This window comes from Tarenaya hassleriana, unplaced genomic scaffold (assembly GCF_000463585.1).
Source record: "Tarenaya hassleriana unplaced genomic scaffold, ASM46358v1 Cleome20, whole genome shotgun sequence".
NCBI lineage: Eukaryota > Viridiplantae > Streptophyta > Magnoliopsida > Brassicales > Cleomaceae > Tarenaya > Tarenaya hassleriana.
In genome coordinates, this window is record NW_010965373.1 from 176,037 (window position 1) to 200,241 (window position 24,205).

Below are 24,205 nucleotides of genomic sequence, written 5' to 3' on the forward strand. Positions count from 1 at the left end.
TTACATTGGGCTGTTAGCTCATATTTAAGTTCTCATAAAGCGAATCGAAGAAAGAATAATTATATTTGAATTATAAACCAAACTAAATATAAAATCATAACAGATCAAATAAAAATAGATATTTATGAATAAAAACCAAATATCAAAACGAACCACACCAGAATTCAAAGGCGAAACTCGATATAAAAAAAATCAAATAAGTTTTTAGAAACAAAAAAAAACTGAATAAAAAAATAACCAACTTGTAAATCATGATGACATCGGTGAAACTTCGAAAAAGTTCAAAAACCATAATTCTTTATTGGAATCAATATTACAAGCTTTTCAAACAGAACTAATTTTTCTCAAATTACCATAAATGCTAAAGCGATCCACAAATACGGTCTCATTCAAGGCATGAACATTATTTTTTTTGTTAATATGTAAGTCGTTTTTCCATTACCAAAAAAAATATATGTAAGTCGGTATATACATTTTTTTTGTTATCGAAAAACCCAACTGTTATCCTTCGAACGCGTTGATTGGATAAATCTCGTCGACGTGCATGACTCCGTAATATACACATGAAAGATAAATTAATCGTAACTGATGAACGACTGACGGGTGATTAAAGAGTCGAACTCCCAACCTCTCGGACGATAGACGAATTCGTCTGTATATACATCTGTTATTAATTATTATAGCTTAAAGATAAAATGTACGTATCCACGGATACAACCACTCGAACTAAAATTTCCTTGGTGGATAAGAATAATATCATTATATATAGACGGAGGTTCATATCTCGAAGTCTATGTGTTAGGTAAAAACAAGTCAATATATATATATATATATATACACATATCGATGGATGGATGTGTGTGTATATATATGTGTATATATATAATGGACAGTGGATCCATGTTTTCTGTTTGTACACACTTTTGCCGACTTCAAGACTACGAGAGAATGACCGAATCAGAGACGTACTGTATCGACAAATCATATAAATGCACCTTAAAAAAACTATATATTTATAAACTTGTAAAATAATATCCTCATATAGAAACCATAATTTTTGCCAATGATCATCGTTTTATTTCTAATATAAATAATCTAAAGTATTTATATCATAATTTGAAAACGAAATCAATCATATGATTCGAAAATATACACTCTTTTTTCAAATTTTAAACATTATCTAAATTTGATTGGATAACATTAATTTTTTAAGCGAATTAAACCATTGAATATGGTGTATAAATAATTGAAACAATCAAATAGAAACAAGAAATTAGAAAAATAGAATCGTATGATATGATTATTATGTTACTCGCAACGCGAGAACGTTGAGACCGAGTGCCGTGACACGGCGTCATCTAAAGTCAAACGTTGTTGCATCATGTTTTCCTTTTGGGAGGTCACCAAATATCTGACGTATATATTATATAATATACACATATGCATGTATATATATATTGCATACACAATAAGACGGATATAATATAAAGTAAAAATAATGATGAAATAATGTCAAACCCAGGTTATCATTGTCAGCATCAACGGACATTATCGCGTCAATTTTTCAATAATAATAATATATCATAAAAAAAATACATATATACAAAGGTATATATGGTTTTCTTATCAGATTAAAACTATTTATATATACAGATATCAAATAATATAAACCCCAAATCTTATTATATCATTCACAAAACAATCACATATCCATTTCCATATTTAATAAATAATTACAAAATTTAAACGATCCATAACCCGAATTAGGCGAGGCATAGAGCCAAAAAAAAGAGATGATAAGATATAGTAATAATAATAATAGTAATGAGGTGGATTTTTTTTAATAATAATAATAGTCTATATAGAATATAATAATTGATTACGTGAAAAAGGACAAAAACTCTCTGGGAATCTCGAAATGATTGGAACAGGAAAACGAGACGTTAGAAAAACAGGGAGCCCCTAACGTTCGGATTGAGGAGGAGCTCTCACGGCACATGTCCCCATTCATTTACGGTAGATGGTCCGTCATCTCACGACTAACAAATTAAACAAATAAATCGACCCTCACATTACACATTTAATTTCAAATATATTTCTACATTGCCAACCATCGTTTGTAATCGTGGGTATTTAATTAAAATACTTAAATACCATATTAAAGTATCATAAAAATATTTACTGAGATTTCTTTTTATTGAATGATCATACATATACATAATACATGTATACATATGTATAAATAAAAAATTTATTAAGGTTTGAAGGTCGAATAAATTTCACATGAAAGATTGCAGTATTAAACGATCTCAAGTCTCTGGCAACACAGGACACGAGACAGCATCTGATTCAGAATCGTACGATTGAAACGGTCAAATTGGAAATTAAATGCTAAAAATAAACAAACAAAAAAAAGTTACTCTCCGACATATAATCGATTGAACAAACCTACAGTTATTTCTCTACTTCTGTTCCCAACATCACCATACGCGGGTCCCACCCCTACCCCACTCCCCCACCCTCCCCTATAAATACGAGGCTCGATCTTCTTCCTCGCCGGAAAATAGCCTCCTTCTCTCTCTAAAACGGCATACTTGCCAGCGTTTCAAGCTCTGTTTTTTCTCAACATCAGAGCTAACATGGCTACGTCCTTGTTCTCTTCCCTTCTCTTCCTCTTCTCATTCATTCCATTATCCATTGCAGGTTAATCTTGATAACTCTTTTTCGCGTATAATCGTGTTGTTTACGTTTTTTTGTTTCTCTTTGTGTGTGTGTGTATATATATACACGTGTATACATGTTGATCTCTGATGGATTTGTCATTTGGTACTCTGTTTTGTTCAGATTCTGGATCTGTCGGTATAAACTATGGTCGGATCGCGGACAACCTTCCGACGCCGGAGAAGGTGGTGGAGCTTCTGAAAACACAGGGCATCCACAGAGTCAAGCTCTACGACACAGACAAGACCGTTTTAACGGCGCTCGCAAACTCCAGCATCAAAGTCGTCGTTGCTCTTCCCAACGAGCTCCTCTCTTCCGCCGCCGCCGATCAGTCCTTCGCCGACAAATGGGTCGAAGCCAACATCACCAAATATTATCCTTCGACGGAGATCGAAGCCATCGCCGTCGGTAACGAGGTTTTCGTCGATCCCAACAACACGACCGAGTTTCTCGTCCAGGCCATGAAGAACGTCCACAGCTCTTTGGTGAAATACGATCTCGACCGTTCGATCAAGGTCTCGTCGCCCATAGCTCTTAGCTCGCTGGCAAGCTCGTACCCGCCGTCCGCCGGTTCGTTCAAATCGGATTTGGTCGAACCGGTTATCAAACCGATGCTCGATCTCTTCCGCCAAACGTCGTCGTATCTTATGGTAAACGCCTACCCGTTCTTCGCGTACGCTGGGAACGCCGAAAAGATCTCGTTAGATTACGCTCTGTTCAGGGAGAATCCCGGAAGTGTAGATTCCGGTAATGGATTGAAGTATAACAGCCTGTTCGAAGCCCAGATCGACGCCGTTTTCGCCGCCATGTCAGCAATCGGATACGACGACGTTAAGTTAACGGTAACGGAGACTGGATGGCCGTCTGCCGGAGACGAGAACGAGGTCGGCGCTGGAGCGGCCAACGCGGCGGCGTATAACGGGAATTTAATCAAGAGGGTGTTAACGGGGAACGGAACGCCGTTAAGGCCGAAGGACCCACTTAACGTCTACTTGTTCGCGCTGTTTAACGAGAACCAGAAACCTGGTCCCACGTCGGAGAGAAACTACGGGCTGTTTTACCCTAGCGAGGAGAAGGTGTACGACGTTCCGTTGGGGATGGCGGGAGCCGGGTCCACGCCGGTCAACGAGAGCAAGGCGCAGGTTCCGACGACGGAGCGTGGCGTCCAATCGCGGACGTGGTGCGTTGCGAACGGGAAGTTGGGGGAGGAGAAGCTGCAGAAGGCGCTCGATTACGCCTGCGGCGAAGGAGGGGCTGACTGCCGTCCGATTCAACCGGGTGCCACGTGTTACGATCCTAACACGTTGGAGGCCCACGCATCGTACGCTTTCAACAGTTACTATCAGAAGAACGCACGTGGAGTCGGCACGTGTGACTTTGGTGGTTCGGCGTACGTGGTCACGCAACCTCCGAGTACGTATATTTTTTCCGACCACGTATTCTAACGTATTAATGTATTTAAGCCATTTTAAATGTGAAATTTATTATAAAATCTAATTAACGTTAACTTTGTTTTGGATCTTTGTGATAATAGGATTCGGGAAGTGCGAGTTTCCGACGGGACACTGAGTCGGATGACGAGGAATCTGGCGAATTTCATTGGCATTTATTTTTTCCCTGGTAGATACGTGTTTAGGTGTATAATATATATATATATATATATATATATTATATATATTGTTATTGTCACTGTTTTGTCATATGTATTGACAGGACAGAATCTTGTTAGACGCCAGTTTGTAACAAGATGGGTTTTTGAGTGATTGTGCTTCCTAATTGTCATATGTATGTCCGTACAGATTTTTTTTTAAACATAAGGGACGTAATTTAGAATCTTATGGTCAGCGGCGTCAATGTCAGGTATGGCCGTAAAATTGATCATGTACTGAAGTAATCCGCACGTAACAAGACTTTAGCTTCAAAAGAGACATTGTTGAGTTTGCCAATGGGATTGTCGCCATTGTTACTGGCAGCTGCTTCTTATTCTTCTGGTTAAAGACAAAAAAGGGTTTTAGGGTTTTAAGGATTTGGCTTGACCAACCTCAAAACGACACCGTTTTGTAAAACTCGCTTTTTTCTTAAAGATAAACCAACAGAACAAAAAATAAAGCAGCAGCAAAAGCATTATTCACCATAGGGGATGGAAAATGGAGTGTTCTTCCAAAAGATTATTTCATCAACATTACAACCTGCAAGTCTTTGGTATGAGAAAGGTGAGACTCATCTGTCTGGAAAATGAATGAGGTGAAATACACACAAAAAATGCAATGGTGATGAAGCCAATGAGGCCAAAAACACGGCGGCGAACATAAAACCGAAATGCTGAAGATACACATAAATGCCGCCCGGTCTTTACCTGAATTTGCTGATATACTTTCTAGTTTGCGATCATTGTCTGAAGCAGAGGAGATTCTTACTCTCCCTCGTTTAGGATTGGGACAATGAGAGGCTTCATCTGTGCAAGATATACAATCGCCCACCTATCACAGTGGAAAACCAGAGCTTATATATGAGGTTAATCAACGACCAAACCCTATAACTTCATGAATTCTTCCGCACTGAGGGTATAGGCGACAGAAAAGAGTGTATCAAGAATGAACTTACATCATCCAACAGCAGACTGTCGCCGTAATAACCAAGGTAAGATGAAGCCTGTATCATCAAAGGAACAATGCTTAGTTAGATATATGATCGGAAAAATTCGGTCCTAGTGAACCAGTAGCCGGGGATAAGAGAGTTGAAGGAAGAGACAGCATCATGAACAATCTAACAATAGAGGAAATGCGAATCCCAAGTGACAGTCGTAAGAGGAAAGAATCCCCAAGTTGTGATCATACTACTTTCCGAAACAAGCCCTTTGATACTTCCAACAAAGAACCAATTACACAACTTTTGGAGATTACTCAAAATTCAAACGAACCATCGTAACTCATTTCGATTTCTGAATTCTAAGAGCAAGAGGACGATTATTCAATCGATGGCAGAGAGATCGAAGAAAGTGATACCCCAAAAGATCAAATCCCTAAAATCTAGTAGAGAATCCCCCCCGAATTCCATTGATGTGGCGAACGAACTAGCGTATGGGAAAGCCCCGAAAGAAAAGAAAATGAACTTAGGGAAGCATACAGATTCGTGGAGGGGCCTCTGTTGCAGCAGATCCTAGTGCATAGCGAAGCGATGATCCCGACAACGACGAAGATTAGAGTCGTCACAAGGAAACCCATGTTCGGTCCTGGTCCGAGGGAGATTCCTGCGACGAGAATTATGAGCGAGTTAGGGTCCAGACAGGAAAATCTCAAAGCGATCGGAACAGTATGATAGAAAACGCGAGAAAGAATCTGAGATCTCACAGAGATTGAATGGAGCTTGTCCTCGTCGTCGTCTTCGATCTGATTGTGCCTTGTCGGATCCTTGCAAGCCCGATTTTGTGAACAATTACTGGTCCGTGATATTGTAGTCTTATTATATATATACACACAGACAGTAAGAAGCCATTTTTAACATCCTGCTATCAGTAAATATTTTTAATTGGTCAAGAAATTGAGGTAATAGTAATACTCCGTCTGTGTCAGCGGCTCTTGACCTGATTTTTTGTTATTACTCGTTAGCTTTCCTTCGCTTAGGACGTTGTCGAATTGGTTGGCATGAGAATTATTTACGGCCCAGACAGATATTTTGGGCCAATGGGCTTTCCCTTCGGTGCAGGCCCAATAAGGGGGGAGATCGAAATTCCACCATTTTCAACATCTCTATCCATTTTTGTTCGGTGCGAATATATCAGATACAATTTAGATATAGATTTTTTTTATGCCCAATTCTAGATGGTACTTTGTGCGGGATTCAAACCGAAAATAATCTGCAAATAATAAATATACAAGAAGATATATATGTACATATATATATTTCCTGGAAACGAGTCGAATGATCAAGATTCTGGAAACCCATTTTTGAGTTTTCAACGAATTGAAGAATGATGAATGATCTTCCGTTTATTACATCTGAAAAATTAAAACTGAACAAAAATTCCAGAGATGGAGTATTAAACCAGTAATAAACCACATCGCATGTGTCTTCCTTCCAACTTCTGAATTTTTCTGAACAATTCCCGTTTGCTCCATCCAATGATAATGATGATGATGATGATGATGGTCATTGATCATGGAGATGAGAAGAGCTTTGACTTGACAAGATCAATAGCCCACAGCCATTCATTTATGACTCTGTCGTGCAATCCATTTCTCAGAACCTGAGGGAAGAACAGCCAAACACCGGTCACGCTCACGAACCCCAGAGTGATCGGACCGGAGACCGACCGGTGCAACCGCCACCGGACTACCCTTCTCTTGACCAGTATTTCCGCCGCAGTGCAGAACCCATTTAGCACGAAGAACAAAGTGACCTCCCATGTCGGTGGCAAACGGATCATATAAAAGTATATCAGTTCATGCATAAGGCCTGAGACAAGGAACGATGCCACGACACCCAGCAGAACAGACCACATGGGCCCCACTACTCGAACCGAAGCGCGTTGAACAGGGACGTGGACGGTGGGCCGAAGGACGGCAGGGACCATGAGGTTCCATCTCCGGCTCCAGAAGTCCTGGAGAGAGGTGGCTAAGTAGGGTTCGTTGAACACTGGCTCGATCTCGCACCCAAGAAAGGACGATACGGTTGATCCAACGAACACTAGAACGAGTTCAATCTCGAGGTAAGTGTGCAGGCAATAGATAGCCAAGACTACGAACCTGGGCAAATTCTCCGTGTGATCATATACACGCAACAAGATTCCAAAGATCACAACTTTCACAGCCAAAACCCATCTGGGCATGGATTTCTTTGAAGGATCAAGATTGGAGATCCCATCGGAAGAAGGGTTTTGACCAGGTGGGTTTTGCTTGGGCTTGATCGGGAGACATGCGAAACAGATGAAACGGGAGAGGCTTAGGGATGGCGAAGACAAAGGTCCAAGATCAAAGGCGAAGAGGAGAAGCCTGAAGTTGGCGAGCCAGGCGAGGAAAAAGGCGGTGATGCCGCAGAAATGGACAGAGGATAGAAACAGAGGAATAGCAAGAAACAGAGAGCAAACCGGAAGAACAGAGAGAAGCCGAGGAACACCGCTGGGGAATCTCGAAGATCCGTAATAACAGTAAGATATGGAGATTAGGGCTGAAACCCATACCTTGACTAAGTTCTTTAGTTCTCCGTCCATGCCTCAGATCTGGGTTTCTTGCTAAATGCGTACACGCTGACTCGGTCACTGGTTCTGCCATAAAAATATATATAGCCACAGAAATAATATAAAGAATGAATGCCATTACTATAATATTTTAAATCCAATAGAAACACTGGAGAGAGGATTCAGACATTGAACAAAAAATACGTGTGCTGATACTGACGGCGAAGTCCAGCCGACAACGAGCAAGTTGTTTCCGAGACTCTAAACCGGTGAACGGATTGTTCGAGTCACGAGTCAATGAAGGAAGAGGCCATAGCCATGGAAGACATGGACAGGACGCACTCACGTCGTGCAGCTACACCAGAGGGCCGTGCTGCTTCAGTTCCATGCAAAATGCATCTGGTGGGGCTGAACGTTGAAAGAAAAGGAAGTGACAGAGCAGCTCAAGGAAGATAGATAATAAAGACATTACCAAAAAAAGATAGATAATAAAGAGAGTGGGTATCTGCTGATTTCGACGGCGACAATGGCGGCGTTAACGACGACTAGATTTCACCGGCAAGTGTGGTCGGACTGTCGGAGAATAACCATTGACCACCGGGAAATCTGAGGGGATTGGTTTTTTTTTTCCAAAAACATAAATGGAGATGCGGGGTATCGATCCCCGTACCTCTCGCATGCTAAGCGAGCGCTCTACCATCTGAGCTACATCCCCATGGCCGTACTATGTAGTTCTATTAAAATAATAACAAAAACAAAAAAGCTGCCCAGTAAACCAGAAGTGAAGGTACGAATATGCTTCCTCTCGATCGCTGCATATTCTTGAAATTGCAAAAAATTGATGGCATTACTGTTAGCAGAACCTTATCGAACCCTAATGTATGTAAACTCTGATTGGATCAATTGTTTCGATGGGTTGAGCAGGCTTAACTCGGACCGAGGGGAGTAATCGGAAACGCCCATGAAGTGTTTGGCGAAATGTCTCACTGAAAGTTTTGTCATTTCCCTTTGAGATGTCAAAGTAGTATCACTAAGTAGCCTTGTTTCCATGTTTTCTGTTTCTTCTCGTATGATCTTTCTGAGTTCATGGGTTAATGGGCATTTTGCATGGAGGGAGCATATCGCCATTGTCGGATCTTGGAGTTCATACATACCGGTATTTCATTCATCGCTCCAATCTCTGTTGTGATTAGCAAAGATGGTGCTTCAACTGGCATGTGAACTTCAACAGCTATTTGGTTCCTCTGGATTTCGAACTCTTCAGTAGTGTGTCATATCGTTTGATGCTTCGACTAATTTGACCGTTAATTCTTCCTTAAGAATCAGAGGTTCTGTATTCATCAGCTGACCATTATATAGTGATTTCGTCAAGCCCGCAAAGATTTCATCAAGGGACGACGCCTTAGGCAGAAACATTGCAAGCGATTTCGGATTCAAACTGTAAGCATCTACTTCACCAACCAGGTAACTTTCTAATTCATGTTTCCAAAGCAAAAGTTTCTTCTTGCAAACGTGTCTTATGAGTTATTCATCTCCACAGATCATGCTCAATACGACCTTACATTAATTAAGGATATGCCTAATTTACGAACCCTTCTTCTGAGTTCCACTCCTCCATGAAGTGCTGAGCTTTTTCACCCGACGCATGGTGGGGGTGGGGGTGGCGGCGGGTATCTTGCCCCTTGACCATACTCTGGTGGCGGTGCTTGTCTTTTTGCCCCTCGACCATGCGGTGGTGGTGGTCCTGGTCTTTTGGCTCGAGCACCACCATGCCGTGAACGACTGCGTCTAACCTGGATCTTGGTTTCTTCAATGTGTTGTTTCTGAATCTCTTCCATTTCTTCAGCCGATAAACAAGCCATAGATAAGTTTATAATTCTGAGAAAAAAATTTCTGTCATGTGAAGAACAAGAAACTTACTTGTGATAGGGTATTCATACTCATGGAGCCTGGCAGCGGATGTTCTTGATGCAAAGAACGTTAGGAGAATCAATGTGATTACCCTCACAATCTGCCAACTCATTTTTTTTCTTGTTTTTTTTTTATATTTCTCTGGTAACATGAATGGAATTCAGAGGGTTTTTTTTGACATTTTTGAATGCATGTTTATGAATCTTTATGAAGAGGATGAGTTTGGGTTACGACCTGAACCACCGTGTGTAATAAATTTGTATATATATATATATATATATATATATATATGATATGTTATTTATTGTATGCTATATTCGTCAACACGAGTTGATTCCAATAATTTGTAGGATTTGAATAATTGGATAATCCATGCGGATTGGTTGAGCATTGACTCTCGACGCGTCGATCGTTGAAAAGTAGACATCAGTACCAACATTTTTTAATAGTAACTAGTTTAGTACCCGCGCATCGCGCGGGTTATTTCTTTTTTAATTATAAAATTAGTTAAAATTAATATTAAAAATAATATAGATTATTTATTTGATAAAAAATATATATATATAATTTAATTATTGTAATTTTATATAATGAATCTAAAGAAGTAAAACTGTAAAGAAATATGAGTATCGTTTTCTATACGCATAGGCATTATTATTTGTTTGATTTAGAATTAATATTATCATAAAATTAAATTATTGTAAAATACGTATTTAAAGAAGTAAAAAAGTGAAAAAAATATGAATATCCTTTTGTAAACGGTTTTATAAAACCGATGATATATTATGAATGCCCTATTGTTGATTTGTTTTCTTTAATTTTTATAAAAATTTAATTTAGTTATAAGATAATACTAAAAATCATATTATTAAATATTATAGTTATCTTTTATTTTATAGTTTGTATTTTTAATATTTTTATTTTTTATGAATATGTCTATATATATTATTTATTTTTTTAGTTGAGTATGAGTCTTTTGTTAATTTGACTGTATAGTTTTGGTAGTCTGTTCTGTTGACCTTATGTATAAATTTTTATAATTTTATTTCTACTTTTAAATCTCTATGATAAATATCTCATTTTTACACCATTGATCTGAATTGGAATATAAAGAAAGTAAACAATTACAAAATCACTCTTGAAAAATTATAAATTTAATTTTTTAACGTAACTTTTTTTTCGTTTTGCTTGCAATCAACGTAAAGGTTTGTCAGTTTAAATTCCACAGCACGTAGACTTCTGCGCATCCTAGCCGGATTCAGCTTCCTAGCAAACCAAATACCAATTCAGATTTTATTAAGGAAAAACGGAGACGAAGTAAAATCGACGGAGACAGAATTGACATAGCCGTCGAGACGTCGGAGAATCGACGGACGTTAGATTTGTCGGAGAGACTATCTGGGATTGAGAAGAGACTGTCATAAATACCGTTTCTTCTTTTAATTTTGTACTCTACTAAATATTAATGAGCATTATAATATACATATAATTTAATTGTACCGATTAATCATCTAAGAAGTAATATTAATTATGTTTTTAATTAAAAAAAGTATACCTTTTTTCTTTGATCCAATGATTTTTTTTAACAAAAAGCAAAACACCTCATTTGATGTGCCGAAATACAATATATATAACAACAATAGGTATTAAAAAATAATAATAATAATAATAAGAGAGCTACATGAGTTCACTTACGTGTATATATTGTCAGAACGACTAAAAAGGAAGTAGCTACGATACTTGCATGTCGCTAGACATTCTAAGAATAGTCTCCATGTGTCGTTTGAGATTCAAATACCTCGTGAAGTTGTACTCTTCTGCGTCCAAGAGTTCCTCCGAGTATGTTCTTTACAGTTTGGAGTTTCGTCTTTCTTTTAGCCCATCTAAATTGCTCCTGTCTCCCCTTAGAATCTGCAGTACCTGCAATATACACAACGATGTCGTAAATACAAGGCGCCAAACCTGCGCGAGATAAATAAAGAAGTTGAGGTCCGGCGAGTTTAGGAGAATGACTTACATTTACTTTAATAATAATTATGGCGTAGTGGGGTAACCGTTTTTTTATTTTATTAGAGAATCCAAATGCGTTTTCCCACAATTTTTGGTTTATACTTTTAAAATATATTTATTAATATATTTTGATATTGATGTGACATGATACCGTTTTTTTAATAAGTAGTGGGCTAATATTTATTATTTATTATTTATTATTTATATATTCTTATATTTATGTGTGTACGTTTTATCACTCTATTAGTGGGTATATTTATTTATAGTTTGATATTAATGTGACCGTTTTGTTAGAATTAGTGGACTAATCTTTATTATTTATATTATGTGTCCGTTTTATCATTTTATTAGTAGGCTAAATAATTATATTTTATTAGAAGAGTTTATCTTTTAATTAAAAATCAATAAAAATTAAATAAAATGCCAACTTTATATATAGTGATTTTTGTTGATATAAAATCATCAATGTAACAATTAAAATTTAAATATAATATATAAACTAATGATAAATCATCTTAAATTTTTTATGTTATATATGTTATTTATATTAAGATAAAATCAGCAAGTACATTTATCTCCACTCTTTTTATTATTTATTCAATGTTTTTTTTACAACTATTATTGAATTATGTATATCGATAGAAGATATTTTTTTACTACTCATTAATCATATTAATTTATGCAGTTAATGAGTTTATAAATGATAAATAAAAATTAAAAATAAAATGTCACATGGATGATGAAGTGGATCCTAGGTGTCCTCACCATATTCCTTCAAATCAAACTTTTATATATATAGACTAGGAGAGATCCGCGCGATGCGCGGGTTATACATTTAAAATATATATTAATTATTTTTTATAAAATGTATTAATATGAATATTGTTAAAAAATGATATACATTATTAATTGAATATATAAAAAATATATTGATTAAATTAAATTATTATACAATCATCGTTATACATTAGATTGTTATATTGCATGTCGAAGTATTATAGACGTTTAATGAGATTTTGAATTTTAAGTGAGTTATTCTGTCACTGAATAAAACCAATGTTCAATACATGACGATATCACAGAGAATATGATCATTTGCACTATCGTATCTTTGAAATTATTGTTCTTTTAAAAAAAAAATCTCGTTCAACATATGTTCTATACAGTAGAATCCATAACTGCATCGTACACTATTTTTTTCATTCAAATAGTCAAATAGTTTCAAATGCTTTTCGTTCTTTCATAGTTGATAAAACTACAATTTCTCTATCAACTGAGCGTGTTCAAATTCTCTATCAATTTCTCTTTCTTACATAGTTGTTAAAACTACAATTTTTCTTTCTTTCATAGTTTCAGATGCTTTTCTTTCTTTAATAGCATTGTATAAACTGTGTATGAGATCGATATTAATGATTCATTTTTAAAAAAAATAGTTCTATGGTAATATTAAAAATAATGTGATAAAATATTATAGTTATCGTTTGCTTTAAAAATAGTTAAATTTACGTATTTGTAATTTAATGATTAATTTAAATTTAAAAAAATAAAAATATAATACATATGAATATATTAATAAATAATAAAAATATATAAAATATAATATATATATATATATGCATATGGTAATGATGAAATGATTTTTTATGTTTAGTTTATATATATATATATACATACCATGACCTCAGTTTTATATATATATATATATTTATTTATTTATTTATGTTTAGTTTTTAATTGGAATATTTTTCACATAGTAATGATGAAATGATTTTTTTTTCAATAGAGCAATGACATGTTATTGAATATATTAAATAATTAAAGTTGCTATAGCGAATATAGATTTACAGTAAATTTTAGAAAGTTTATATATTTTGTAGAATTTGCAAACTTCATGTATTTTATGGTAAAATAATATTTGTATATATAAACAATCAATTAAAGAAAATCATTTACCAACAACGATTGGTCTAAGTGGTAAGCGACTTGGATTCGCTTAAGCATGGCTCGTGTTCGAGACTTGACATATGCAGACACTTCTGTTGGAAGACTCACCCACCATAACCAGGTGCGCGACCGGGGTCAGGTCCGGATTAGTCGGAGTGAAGCTCCGGATACTGGGCGGACAACAAAAAAAAAATCATTCGTTTATAAAACTGAATATTCGTATTGGGATTGAACTTACTTCCTCCTAGGAAAAACATGTAGAACTTTTACTCATAATAAAATTGAGGATACCCTAGTTCTCGCATAAAGAGACAAAAAAATTAACATAACGTATAAGTAATTCATTGAAATAAAAAAACATAGAACAATGATTATGAGATACTAAATTCTGCTAGCATAAGAGATTTAAATATAAATATCACCAAAACTGTTGTAAGATGTATAGAGCAAGTTCAATTGGAGCATTTGCACAGGCCATACAAGTATGTTGGACCCTTTTTTTTTAAAAAAAAATTATTATATTTATAATTTAAAAATAGTATTTAATAAAAATTAAGATAACAAATATTTTAGCAGGTTGTTTATTTCAGTTAATAAATATTTTTTATAACACTCTCCAAAATGAGGTGGACCCTATATTTAAAAAACAGTTTTTTAAAATAAATTTATAGTTTAAAATAATATTTAACATTAAATTAAATTTATTTAAAAAAAATTGTTTTTTATATTATACCATTCATTTAAGTTTTAAACATTTTTAGTATCAACAAAAATGTTTTACATATATAGTGGTCACCGCCGTTTGTAGGAAACAGTGAATAGTATATATAAAATACACATTGTCATCATAATGAATTGTATAAGTTTTAAACATTTTTCTACATTAGTGAAGTTGGTGAATGAATGATTCGTTTTTATATCCCAATGATTTCGTCTTTCTTGGTATGTAACTTGTTTTCCACCGTACGTGTGACTAATATTATATGTTATATACTTACATGCACATACATATACATATACACATACATAAGTACATATGTGGGTGAGTGAATGTATAGGCGAATGAAAATCCAAACTTCCAAAAAATTGTAACATGAAAAGAAGATAACTCCATGGAAACCAAGGTTCCATGCACATGGCTTTGAAAGTAAAAATTATTTTAAATATATACATATACATAACTATATACATGTGCATATACATACGCAAATAGATCTATATATATGTATGTATATATACATACATACACATCCATATAAATGTGCATACAAACACATATACAAATACATTCATATATACACATATATACACATAGATATACATATATACACAAATACATATATACATATATATATATACATATAAACATATATATACACACAAATACATCATTATATACAGATATATATACATATGCATATATATACAAATACATTCATATATAATATCACATATACATATACACAAAATATACATATATATACATAAAATATAAAAAATATATACATATATATCTATATACAAATATAAACACATATATGCATAGGTTTACATATTTTTTATTAAATCATATCACCTATTTTTTTAAAACCTATTTTTCATGAGTAAAAATTAGTGATAATTTAATAAGATATATACATATATACATACATAAATTTCAAATCAGATATAAAATATAAATGAATTAAAAAAATACACAATATAATCAACAAACTGTGGGGTATTTTAAAAAAACAAAAAGATGATATTTATTACATAAATACGATACACATGCGTAGAAAAATTACATGTCTTTAATCCAGTCATTATTATTTTGAACCGCATTTATATCCATTACATGTAATTAATATTTAGTGGGGTAAACAAAAAAATAAAAACGCCACTCGCTTTGACTTTTCCCATTGAAATGTACGTTATACGACTGGTACAATTATGTAAGACAATTAAATTGATATGTTAATGAATGTATAGTACAGTGGTTGATGATATATGCCCATTCGTTTCTCCTCACTCCAAAACCATTATCGATTCAACGTGCACACCAAATCTTTTTGTCTCCCAAAACTATTTTTGTCCTCTTATCTTCTTCGTTGGTGGAGCTTTTCAAACAGGTACGGATCCCTCTATTGTTCTTCTTTTCTCACTGTTTATGCAGTGAAATGAAGTTTCTGCCATTTGGATTTCGTTTATTTTGTAGAATATAGACATTGTTTTTTCTCTCTTCAATTTTTGGATTACTACATTTATCATCTTCTGTAAACTAACTCTACCGTATATATTCTTCTCTAATATAGCATTCTCCGTGAATACAGAAAGACAACAGGAAAACAAACAAGTTAACAAATAAAGGATTTCTTGGTTTCCCTGTCAATTGTATCAAACTATCAATTCGATATGTCCACTATAATGCTAATGCAAGTTAGAGAATCACCATCAGAAGTTTTCCTTTTTTCCATCATGATTCGATAAATCTGGCTTTCAGTTTTCAGAGATGAAAAATAGATATGTTCAAGATGCGCAATCGGTAAATCTTTACTTGCGAAAGTTTTCAATTTAACCATTGGACACAAAACCCATGTGATCAAATCATATAACAAACTCAATGGCTCAAATTGGTTTTGGCACAAAGTTCAATTGATCATTATCTTTTTTTTATACAGATCGAGAGCTCTTGAAACATAGAAATGGTGTACTACAATATCCCGTCAAGGCAGAGCTCGAGCAACAACAAGAGCAAAAGGAACTCATTCATAAGGCAACTCCAACAATAGCTATGGAAGAAGAAGAAGAAGAAGAAGAAGAAACAAATTATATTATGGGTCGAGCAAAGTAGATTCTCAGACGAAACCGATTCTGGCTCTTGCAGAGATTTTGGAGCTCACAAAGAAATATTTTCTCCGAATTTATTTGAGTTTTGGTACAACGGAACGACAAGGTTATTCCTTTGTTCTTTTTTGAATGTGTTGCTTTGATATTTTCTGGTGATCGAAACACATTTATGTGGCGACCCATATTATAATTTGTTTCTTCTTCTTCTTCTTCTTCTTCCATAGCTATTGTTGGAGTTGCCTTATGAATGAGTTCCTTTTACTCTTGTTGTTGCTCGAGCTCTGCCTTGACAGGATATTGTAGTACACCATTTCTATGTTTCAAGAGCTCTCGATCTGTATAAAAAAAAGATAATGATCAATTGAACTTTGTGCCAAAACCAATTTGAGCCATTGAGTTTGTTATATGATTTGATCACATGGGTTTTGTGTCCAATGGTTAAATTGAAAACTTTCGCAAGTAAAGATTTACCGATTGCGCATCTTGAACATATCTATTTTTCATCTCTGAAAACTGAAAGCCAGATTTATCGAATCATGATGGAAAAAAGGAAAACTTCTGATGGTGATTCTCTAACTTGCATTAGCATTATAGTGGACATATCGAATTGATAGTTTGATACAATTGACAGGGAAACCAAGAAATCCTTTATTTGTTAACTTGTTTGTTTTCCTGTTGTCTTTCTGTATTCACGGAGAATGCTATATTAGAGAAGAATATATACGGTAGAGTTAGTTTACAGAAGATGATAAATGTAGTAATCCAAAAATTGAAGAGAGAAAAAACAATGTCTATATTCTACAAAATAAACGAAATCCAAATGGCAGAAACTTCATTTCACTGCATAAACAGTGAGAAAAGAAGAACAATAGAGGGATCCGTACCTGTTTGAAAAGCTCCACCAACGAAGAAGATAAGAGGACAAAAATAGTTTTGGGAGACAAAAAGATTTGGTGTGCACGTTGAATCGATAATGGTTTTGGAGTGAGGAGAAACGAATGGGCATATATCATCAACCACTGTACTATACATTCATTAACATATCAATTTAATTGTCTTACATAATTGTACCAGTCGTATAACGTACATTTCAATGGGAAAAGTCAAAGCGAGTGGCGTTTTTATTTTTTTGTTTACCCCACTAAATATTAATTACATGTAATGGATATAAATGCGGTTCAAAATAATAATGACTGGATTAAAGACATGTAATTTTTCTACGCATGTGTATCGTATTTATGTAATAAATATCATCTTTTTGTTTTTTTAAAATACCCCACAGTTTGTTGATTATATAAAATAAAAACATTTTTTTACATATCTTTGTGGTTACTTTTTTCTTCTTTTCTTTTGTGTCAAAATTAATATTAATGTAATTGAATGTTTATTGGATGAAATTTTTATAAGCCAATCCAAAATTTAAAAAGAACGTAGAATCAAAATTTTAAAAACGCCGTTTATGGATTATATCAAATAAAAACTTTTTGAAGATATATTTTTAATTATTTTGTGAACAACTTTTTTTTTCTATGTAAAATACATGTAGGATAATTTATATAATAAATATGATACTTTTATTTTTGTAATTAGAATATCATTTACCGATTATATCAAAAATAAACTTTTTTAAAAACCTTTGTTATATGTAAAAAATAATACTAATGTAATTAAATGTTTATATAAGTAATGTAGATTTTAATAAGCCAATCAAAATCTAGGAAACTTCCACGTAGGATGATGAGGTGTATATAACTAATGGAAATTTTAATAAGCCAATCAAAATCTAGAAAATTTCCATGTAGGATGATGAGGTGTCCTCACCAAATCTCTTTAAACTTCTTTATTAATATATATAGATTTCCTACATGATATGAAAAGAAATGGATTTTGGATGCCAATATGTCATGTGTATATTGATGTGGCATGCCACATAATAAAAAAAAAAACACATCAGCAAACATGTAACCAGTTTTGAAATTGAAACTGGATCGATTTATTAAATCTGAACCAAAATTTACTGAGAAAAATAAAATGTCAAGCATTTAGTGTTACTGAACCAAAATTCTCTTTCATCTCCTTCGCGAGCTATAATACCGGTGCGATTCTTGTCCTCTCCGGTCGAAAAAAGAGATTTGCGATCACCGTACGGGGCATAGTCCGTGTAGTGCACGCGCCATGAGCGGAAGCCACCATCGACATCTTCTCCAGCTTGTCCTATCATGTCGGAAAATCACAGCGCAAGTGACTAATGTTAATTGGAAATTTAAAAGACAATTTGTGATGGAAATCGAAAAAATTTGAAATCGAATGTGGGATTTTGTCAAATTAAAAATTGATGTACTAATGTTATATATTTGGAATAATCTGTGTAGATTTTTGTCATTTTCCCTCTTTAATATAACAAAGATAAGTTTTTTTTTTAAAAAAATTAAATATAAAATAATCTATTGATTTTTTTTGGTTTTACATGAAAGTAATAATAAAAATTTAAATATAAATGTAATCAAATAAAAAATCAATTATATAGAAAATTAAGATTAAAATATATGTATGTAATCAAATAAAAAATCAATTACACATAAAATTAAGATTTAAATATTTTTTTATATACTATAAAGATGGATTTTTTGTTGGTAATTATAATAACATATTGGTTTTTTATATCAGAATAACAAATCAATCATTGTTTAATGAATAAATCATTGTTTGATATTTCATTATTTAGTAACTAATGAGTATTTTAATAAACCAATGAAAATTACATAAAATGACACAGTGGATGTTTAGATGGACATTTTTTGTTTACAAATGGACGAAATATTGGCATGGGTTTGTTTACAAACGGATTTTGACTGAATCACACACACAAACACAAATATCACCCACTTCACAAGTTGAAGACGACGGCGATAAACAACGCTCTGCGCGAGAGCTCGTCCGCTATTTTCTTTCCCATTTTCCTCACTTTCTCGGCAGTCAAACACTCCCCATCCCTTCTCCGCCTCCCCTGCCAGCGCTCCGTCTCTCCCGTCGCCGCCATGCCATGTCTTCTTCTTCGACCCCTCAAGTCATCGAACACATCGCCCATTCGTCCTCTTCAAGGTCAAGGACGAAGCTGACCCCGACAACGTCACCGCCATGCTCAATGGCCTCAACACTCTCGTTTCTCTCGATTCGTTGGTACATCTCGCCGCTTGTCCCATCCACTGTCCCCGATCCGCCTTCGCCCACGTCCTCCATGGCCGATACAAGTCCAAGGACGATCTCGGCGTGTACGCTGCACATGCCGATCACGTTCGGTTGTCAAGGAATATGTTCTCCTCAACTGCGATGACATCATGACCATAGATTGGGTCCAGACCAACCCAAAATCAATAATCAAATAAAAAAACGCGGCCTAAGAAATATCATCGAACGAAGCGAGAAGAACCCTAAACCTTGGGAATATCATCGAACGGACCAGCGGCGCCTCAAGCACCGGTGTTGCAGATGACATCTCTGATGCTTCGGGAATCACTGGAAGAATCTCCACCAAAATCAAAACCCTACGATCTCGATATCCCAATAGCCCTCTTCCACCGAAAATCTGATGGGATGATTTCGGAGGTAGAAATTTCTACCTTATACCCTTGTGTATAAGTTTGATTATGGTTTTACATCATGTTTTTTCAGAAAAATGTACTAAAGAACATCCTTCTTGGTAACCTACATCATCACAAATGGCATCTACGCAAGAGGAGAGAAACGACCAATATGGTTTGACATCGTTTATACAGTTTTTATTTTGGTCTCCTAAAAGCATCAAAAGAAAAATGTTTATCTATATCTGCGATGAAATTTTTAATTAAATAATTAGATATTATAAAAAGGAGTAGAAAATATGGAAGAGACATCAACGATTCAGCATTAATAATTCAAACAGTCTCCTTTCTGCAATGACATTCCATGTTCATGTTGTATATGAATATTCATATACGTATCTCAACAAAATTTCTTTTGGTAAGATATTAGATACTAATTAAACTGTACATGTTGTACTCATTCAGATAATTGACATGGTCGCTTGGTTTTTCTGTCGACCTTTGCCAAAACTGGAATTAGCGGAAAAGCGTTGTTCAATTGTTGATGTAAAGACATATATACGATGAAACATGCAAGGTTTAATTAGCAGTTGTCTTAATTTTTTAAAATGATGATTAGATTACCCTTAATCCTTACTCCAGTTGCAAACGACATGTAAGCTCCTCGATGCACTTCTCTACGCGCGCGCACACACACATATATAAGGAACGGTCCCACATTATAACCAGTGGGATCACATGCATCTTGTATTGTTAAAAAAAGACTTGTAACAAATAAACATGCAGATTTGTTCCTCGAAGGATGATTTAAGAGAAGTCTCTAAAAAATGAAACCATCTCCGCACTTATTCTCAAGAGAGTCAAAATCTCCGGTCGAGGCCACCAGTGTCCTCCCCCTCTACTGTCGGAGACAGTGGCTATCTTGCCGATTTTCGACGGTTCCCTTAAATCAAGTAGATGAACTAAAAATATTTTTTAAGCCATTTCCATTAAATCACTTCATCTTCAGTAAAATGAAAATATATATTAATACCAAAACGAATAGAAAACTCTGCCATATAAGATACTTGCTAATTAACTCGAGTGAATACCTCCCCTTCTCATTGCCCATCTCTGCTTTATGGTAACATGCTTGGATTTTGTCATTGCTCCATGCCTGATCCAAATATAAGCCATAATCTCAAACTCTTTATTACAAATTTGATAAACAAAACACAAAATATTTATATATACCATGATTATATGGATGGGCATATAATCGATCAAATACGTACCCGATAAATTTTATATACAATTGTTTTTTCTAGAAAACAACATTTTAATAATTATTGTTTATTTGTTTAATAAAAAATAACTAAATAAATCTAGCATCATCACTCAGATTCTCCGACCACGAACTGATGTTTGCCCCGCCGACAATGAAGATCAAATTCTGTCCGTCCGACTGCAGCATCACCACCGCATCCCCCATCGACGCCTTTGTCCCTAACCGGACATAGTCCAGATGGACCCCACACCAGGCGCACAGAGCCTACTCGATCAGCTTCGCGTGCACGTCGTCTCTTAGACGTCCGACAAAGAACATCAAGATACAACAACTTTGGTCCGAATGCTGCCTAGTCATGTTTTTTCCCGGTGTCTTTATATAAGAGAGAAACTTACAATAACTGGTAGTCACATTCGTCTATTTCTTAATTTATTGGGCTAGCGAACTGTCATGGCCGTATTTTTTTTGTTTTACTCCACTTAATTATCCAAAATTACAATAACTTTCATTTACTCCAAAATAAATGTATTTAGTACGTAGGCTATTTCACCGTTTTCTATCATTGGACTGATTGAATACTCTTGACCACACTAATTTATAGAGGTTTGGCCGTTACATTATAAAGTTTTTAATTCAATTAAGAATCAGTTATGGTGGATATAAGATGGGAAGGAGAACCACGCCGTGACATTGAGGAATATTAACAAATCATGTTAGCAAATATAGCACTATTGCATTTAATCACAGCTTCATATAAATTAAATAAAATTTAATTTAATTTCTAAACATGATTTAAGATTAATATTTTGTGGTAACATGAAGCAACTTTTTGATGATTATAATAAGATATTGTCAGTTTAGAATTTAATTTGAAATCATAATTTTCTTAAAATATTATCATTTTATTTTGCATAGATGATTTTTTTTTCTATTTTAAACTGCAATAGATTATTGACATTTATCTTCAACATATATTTTTTGTATAGATGATGTTTTTTATATTTTAAAATTATTGACATTTATCGTCAACATATATTTCACCTAAATTTTTTAAAATAGTTTTTTCATATGTAAAAATTAATGTTTATTTTCATATGTAAAAATTAATGTTTATCTAATCAAATTATATGTAGTTATTCTTTTTTAATATATTATAATCCAACAACTAATGAAGATTATAATAACCAATAATAATTAACAAAATTGTCACATGGATGATGAGTTGGCTTCACCAAATCTCTTTAAATTTCTTTATTAATATATATAGATTTATTATTTTTAATAAAAACATCAAGATAAAAATGAATTTTGAATATAGATGTAACCAAAGTTAAATCGAAAAATATATATTTATATAATAAAGATGATTTTTTTGTCATTAATAATAGTCTATTAGAATTTCAAAATTATGTAACTAATCACCATCTAACGAAAATTAAGAAAATTAATGAGTTGATGATGAAGTGTTCTCACCACAATCCTTTAAACACAATTATTTATATATAGACTAGGAAAAGACCCGCGCAAAGACCCGCGCGATGCGCGGATTGTTTTTTTTTTATATTGAATATATTTTTTATATAGTTTATTGATATGAATGTTATAATAAAATGATATTATATTTTTGTTTAATATTGAAAAAATATATTAGAAAAATTATATTATTGTGATAGTATCGTTAATCGGTATAATTTTACTCCACTAACACTCAATATTAACTAATAGAATTAAATATAATTTAATTTTATAATGATTATCTATAAAATATTAATTTTTTCTCCACGGAACCTGTTTCTATTATTTATATAATAAAATAAATTTTATTTTTATACTTATCCATTTTTTAATTATATCAAGTCTCAATAATATTGTTATAATAAAAACCATATTTTATATAATAACTAAAAACTTTTTTAGAATTTCACCTGATTTAAAAAAACTCTATTTATGCTATATCCACTCTTCCCACATCGTAAAAAAAGTATAATTCCAATATCGAAATTATTGTAATTAAATTTATTTCACTTATGTAATTCATCATGGAAAAACATACTTTCATAATATAAGTTGTGAACATTGGATAAAAAAAAAGAGTGTTAAATAATTGCCATTAAAAAAATTAAAGGTTGTGATGATGATGATATTTGTATTAACCTCACAACTCCAAATTCTACCTAAATAAATATAATTTACTTGTCTTTATTTCTTCAAATAACTTCAGAAAATCTTTCTTGGAACCGGACAAATATTTTGAACATCTTCTTCTTCTCCCATTAATTATCCAAGAACATCATTATGGATATATTTTTAGACTTTTGTATAACATGTTACTGTCGAACTATACTTACTTATAGAGTGCAATGCTTTATGGATCTAGTTTTGCTTCATCGTTAACTTACTATCATAAACGTAAGGGAAAAAGATGTCAAATATGACAGATTTTTCACGTGAAAAAGTTTTCGACTCACGTGATCGAACAACTCCCTCGAATCGGGATATGATATGCATGAGCTCACCCATCTCAGACCCCACCACCGCTTCACTCCCGCCTCCTCCTCCGGCATCGTCGCCGTCTCTGGTAATACTCCAACGCCTTTCGTGATGCATCCCCACCGCTGTCACAACTCTCCATTCCGCTGCTTCGACCTTCCTCATCATGACGCCGCATTTCTTTATGGGTTTACATACTCATACTTTGAGGGAAAAAGTATCGTACAGTTTAAAAAAAAATCTATCATTTAAGAATAAAACACGAATTAAAAAGGT

At 33.9% G+C, this 24,205-nt stretch overlaps 3 protein-coding genes, 2 long non-coding RNA genes and 1 other non-coding gene across 7 annotated transcripts; 2 read left to right on the forward strand and 4 right to left on the reverse strand.

Annotated features, from left to right (window-relative positions):
• Nucleotides 1–2,552: 2,552 nt before the first annotated feature.
• LOC104813434 (glucan endo-1,3-beta-glucosidase 13) lies at nt 2,553–4,649 on the forward strand. Its single transcript, XM_010541012.2, has 3 exons — nt 2,553–2,703; nt 2,845–4,134; nt 4,256–4,649. Exons 1-3 carry the CDS (start codon nt 2,640–2,642, stop codon nt 4,288–4,290), a joined length of 1,389 nt encoding a protein of 462 aa, XP_010539314.1. The 5' UTR covers nt 2,553–2,639; the 3' UTR covers nt 4,291–4,649.
• A 175-nt stretch (nt 4,650–4,824) lies between these two features.
• LOC104813435 (V-type proton ATPase subunit e1-like) lies at nt 4,825–6,178 on the reverse strand. 2 transcript variants are annotated; one of them, XR_771747.1, is made up of 5 exons: nt 6,072–6,159; nt 5,848–5,971; nt 5,326–5,373; nt 5,078–5,201; nt 4,825–4,918 (listed from the first exon to the last, which is right to left on the reverse strand). XR_771747.1 is itself a non-coding variant. In XM_010541013.1 (4 exons), the coding sequence occupies exons 2-4, from the start codon at nt 5,943–5,945 to the stop codon at nt 5,135–5,137; spliced, it is 213 nt and encodes a 70-aa protein (XP_010539315.1). In that variant the 5' UTR covers nt 5,946–5,971; nt 6,072–6,178; the 3' UTR covers nt 4,829–5,134. The 2 variants fall into 2 exon arrangements, 1 of the variants encoding a protein (XP_010539315.1); XM_010541013.1 differs by having other exon boundaries at nt 4,829–5,201; nt 6,072–6,178.
• Nucleotides 6,170–7,984, reverse strand: LOC104813436 (probable long-chain-alcohol O-fatty-acyltransferase 1). Its single transcript, XM_010541015.2, has 2 exons — nt 7,901–7,984; nt 6,170–7,621 (listed from the first exon to the last, which is right to left on the reverse strand). Exons 1-2 carry the CDS (start codon nt 7,928–7,930, stop codon nt 6,878–6,880), a joined length of 774 nt encoding a protein of 257 aa, XP_010539317.1. The 5' UTR covers nt 7,931–7,984; the 3' UTR covers nt 6,170–6,877.
• Nucleotides 7,985–8,115: 131 nt separating this feature from the next.
• LOC104813438 lies at nt 8,116–9,528 on the forward strand. The gene is made up of 3 exons (XR_771750.1): nt 8,116–8,684; nt 8,822–9,361; nt 9,438–9,528. It is a non-coding gene; the product is annotated as an uncharacterized LOC104813438 (long non-coding RNA).
• Nucleotides 8,540–8,612, reverse strand: TRNAA-AGC. The gene has a single exon. It is a non-coding gene; the product is annotated as a tRNA-Ala (tRNA).
• LOC104813437 lies at nt 9,350–10,041 on the reverse strand. Its single transcript, XR_771749.1, has 2 exons — nt 9,818–10,041; nt 9,350–9,737 (listed from the first exon to the last, which is right to left on the reverse strand). It is a non-coding gene; the product is annotated as an uncharacterized LOC104813437 (long non-coding RNA).
• Between the last annotated feature and the right edge of the window lie 14,164 nt (nt 10,042–24,205).

What these genes read in the sequence shown, in the direction of transcription:
- LOC104813436 (XM_010541015.2), bottom strand. Translation starts at nt 7,930, where the DNA reads ATGGACGGAGAACTAAAGAACTTAGTCAAG. An exon ending in AACTAAAGAACTTAGTCAAG is followed by an intron (nt 7,622 to 7,900) that starts GTATGGGTTTCA and finishes CTCCCGATCAAG; the next exon opens with CCCAAGCAAAACCCACCTGG.
- LOC104813434 (XM_010541012.2), top strand. Translation starts at nt 2,640, where the DNA reads ATGGCTACGTCCTTGTTCTCTTCCCTTCTCTTCCTCTTCTCATTCATT. An exon ending in CATTCCATTATCCATTGCAG is followed by an intron (nt 2,704 to 2,844) that starts GTTAATCTTGAT and finishes TGTTTTGTTCAG; the next exon opens with ATTCTGGATCTGTCGGTATA. An exon ending in CGTGGTCACGCAACCTCCGA is followed by an intron (nt 4,135 to 4,255) that starts GTACGTATATTT and finishes TTGTGATAATAG; the next exon opens with GATTCGGGAAGTGCGAGTTT.
- LOC104813435 (XM_010541013.1), bottom strand. Translation starts at nt 5,945, where the DNA reads ATGGGTTTCCTTGTGACGACTCTAATCTTCGTCGTTGTCGGGATCATC. An exon ending in AGAGGCCCCTCCACGAATCT is followed by an intron (nt 5,374 to 5,847) that starts GTATGCTTCCCT and finishes TTGATGATACAG; the next exon opens with GCTTCATCTTACCTTGGTTA. An exon ending in ACAGTCTGCTGTTGGATGAT is followed by an intron (nt 5,202 to 5,325) that starts GTAAGTTCATTC and finishes CCACTGTGATAG; the next exon opens with GTGGGCGATTGTATATCTTG.